Below are 2,570 nucleotides of genomic sequence, written 5' to 3'. Positions count from 1 at the left end.
TTTACGTTTTCGCACTTTAAATTTTAGTTTTAAAAATCGGTGGTTGAAAAATATTTTTCTAGAAAAACTCAAAAGAAATTTTTATTTAGGTTCAACTTAATTTTCAAAAGGGGACTTAAATTTTTAAAGTACCAATTCACCCCCCCTCTTGGTAGCCTTGGGACATTCACTTAGGTTTAACAACCTAATTACAAGACTCAACACCTTATTCAAATGTCTGGAATTAAAAAAATTCCTAACTGCATTCCAAAGAGTTTCCCATATAATATTCCAATAGCTTTTGTAGAAGGAAGAGGTAATGCCATCCGCACCATGCAACTTATTGTTCCCTTGCTGGAACACCGCAATTTGTAGCTCGTTTTTAGTAAACTCAGCATTTAACAACTCCATGTCTTCGGCATTCAACTTCTGATTTTCCATAATATAAGGCCAACCCGTGATTTCACATTCCCTATATTCCCACTTCTTCTCAAAGAATTTGGTGAAGTTTCTCAATTTGATCCTCATCCACTTGCACCTTATTTTCTTCATCTTTGACTTGGAAAATACGATTCCCATTCCTTCTGGCTGTCGCAAAATTATGAAAAAGCTTAGAATTTGTATTGCCTTCCTCATGCCACCTAGCCTTAGCCCTTTAATTCCACCAAGTTGAAGTCTTCTCATAGTGATATTGAGTTGATGAACCTTATTTCTAAGTTCAACCAGGTCATCAGCAGACCAATTACTACTCAAAGCTTCTTCGTTTTGCAACTCATGGATCTCTTTCTTCAATTTATCCTTTAAAGCATTCAAATCCTTGCATTTATTTCTACTCCAGAAAAACAAGGATTTTAAAGTACAATTAAGCTTCTTCCGTAATACTTCATACTCATTACCTTCGTCATGCTTCTTCCAGGAATGATGAACTATGCTTTTAGCCGCCGGATAAGATCTCCATGTATCTTCAAACTTGATTGTTCTCGGCTTAATTCATATTTTGTCATCCATCTTGAGCACAATTGGACAGTGTTCAGACGCCATCCTCGCCAAATGCCTGTTCACTACCAAAGGAAGCTTCTGCATAGCCAAAGAGTTCAAAATACATCTGTCTAACCTTTCCCATATCCGAGAATTACCTTCTTTGTTGTTACACCATGTGTAACTTGGCCCAACAAATCCAATGTCATGGAAATCTGAATTTAACATGAAGCTCTTCATTTCTCTCGGTCCCTTGGAAAATAGGAACCTCTTACCACCTCTCTTCTCATCTTTGTTTAGAATACAATTAAAGTCTCCCCCAATGATGGAAGGATTAGAATTCTCCATGCTCCTCTCCAATTGATTCCAAAGATCACTTCTCTCCTTGTTGCAACGGTTTCCATAAACCGTAGCAATCTTCCACATTCCTAAGCTAGGAATCGAAAGATTACCAATGATCACCTGAGAAGAGGCTTCACAAACCTCAAAAGACACCAAATTTATGTTCCACAAAACCAGAATACCACCAGATGTCCCAACAACAGGTTGGTGAAAGTAATCCCACTCATTTCCCAAAAGGCAATCCACCTCCATTCTACCAATGCTAGACAGCTTTGTCTCCATAAGCCCAATAAAGAAATCATTCTCATATCTAACCATTTCCTTAAGATACAGGGAATCCGCTTTCTTCCTCGCTCCCCTACAATTCCATAAAAGAATTGCAGACATAATTAACAAGGTATAGAAGATCTTCCCCCACTATTGGGGTTCAACCTTCCATTCCTCTTCTTCTTCTCACTATTCACAGGTCCCAATGACTTCAATTCTTTGGCTAATTTAACCTTGACATCTTCACTACCATAATTCATATCAAAGTTTACCTTTGGTTCCATTAGTTCCGAGCCTTTGTCAACCACTTTGTCATTACTAACAGCTTTAACCAGAATTCCTTCCTCATTCTCCTCAACCAAAACAGCAAACTGGTTCATTGATTGTTCAAACATACCAGTTACAGCAACTTTTCTAGAGACTTCATCTGCCTTGTTACCGTTACATTCATCCTGAACTTTCTCCTGGACTTCTTCAAGCCGAACATCCTTCTGACCAACAGAAATTCTCCGTTCTGTCTTCCTTCCAATATCCTGCTCATAATTATTTACTGCAATGTTTCTTCTACCTCTTCTATTCTTGAATTGGACATGAATCCATGGAACATATTCAGTACTCACCACCGAATGCTCATTGTCATGTCTCACCAAATTTTCCTGCCCATTATCTGATCCCATGCTCTTCAATGATTGATCTTTAATCACCATCTTGACATTTTCCGGACAAGTCTTCTTATCATGTCCTACCCTTCCGCATTGGTAGCACATAAGATCAATTTTTTCATATTCCACCCTTTCGAAGAATCTCCCAGCCGAACCTTCAACCCACGTAACATTCAAAAGTTTCTTCTCTAAATCAATTCTCACACAAACACGAGCAAATTCTCATTTACTCCATCGAAATGTATTTCCATCAACGTACATAGGAGATCCAAAGCAAGAAGCAATTCTAGCTATGCTATCTTCATCCCAGCAATATAGAGGTAGGCAAGATAAACGGATCCA

The 2,570-nt window shown here is 38.3% G+C and overlaps 1 protein-coding gene across 1 annotated transcript in view; it reads right to left on the bottom strand.

Annotated features, from left to right (window-relative positions):
- LOC114581094 overlaps window positions 1–2,273 on the bottom strand; it is a 3,919-nt gene extending 1,646 nt beyond the window's left edge. The window contains exons 1-4 of the mRNA XM_028700376.1: window positions 1,732–2,273; window positions 1,094–1,657; window positions 685–808; window positions 185–567 (exon numbers count right to left, since the gene is read on the bottom strand). Of these exons, the coding sequence (XP_028556209.1) occupies window positions 185–567; window positions 685–808; window positions 1,094–1,657; window positions 1,732–2,273 (1,613 nt within the window). The remainder of the gene's footprint in view (window positions 1–184; window positions 568–684; window positions 809–1,093; window positions 1,658–1,731) is intronic.
- Window positions 2,274–2,570: the final 297 nt, after the last annotated feature.

Source organism: Dendrobium catenatum, unplaced genomic scaffold (genome assembly GCF_001605985.2).
Source record: "Dendrobium catenatum unplaced genomic scaffold, ASM160598v2 fragScaff_scaffold_1502, whole genome shotgun sequence".
Lineage (NCBI taxonomy): Eukaryota > Viridiplantae > Streptophyta > Magnoliopsida > Asparagales > Orchidaceae > Dendrobium > Dendrobium catenatum.
The sequence above is the reverse complement of the archived record's forward strand: the minus strand, read 5'-3'. Positions and strand labels throughout refer to the sequence as shown.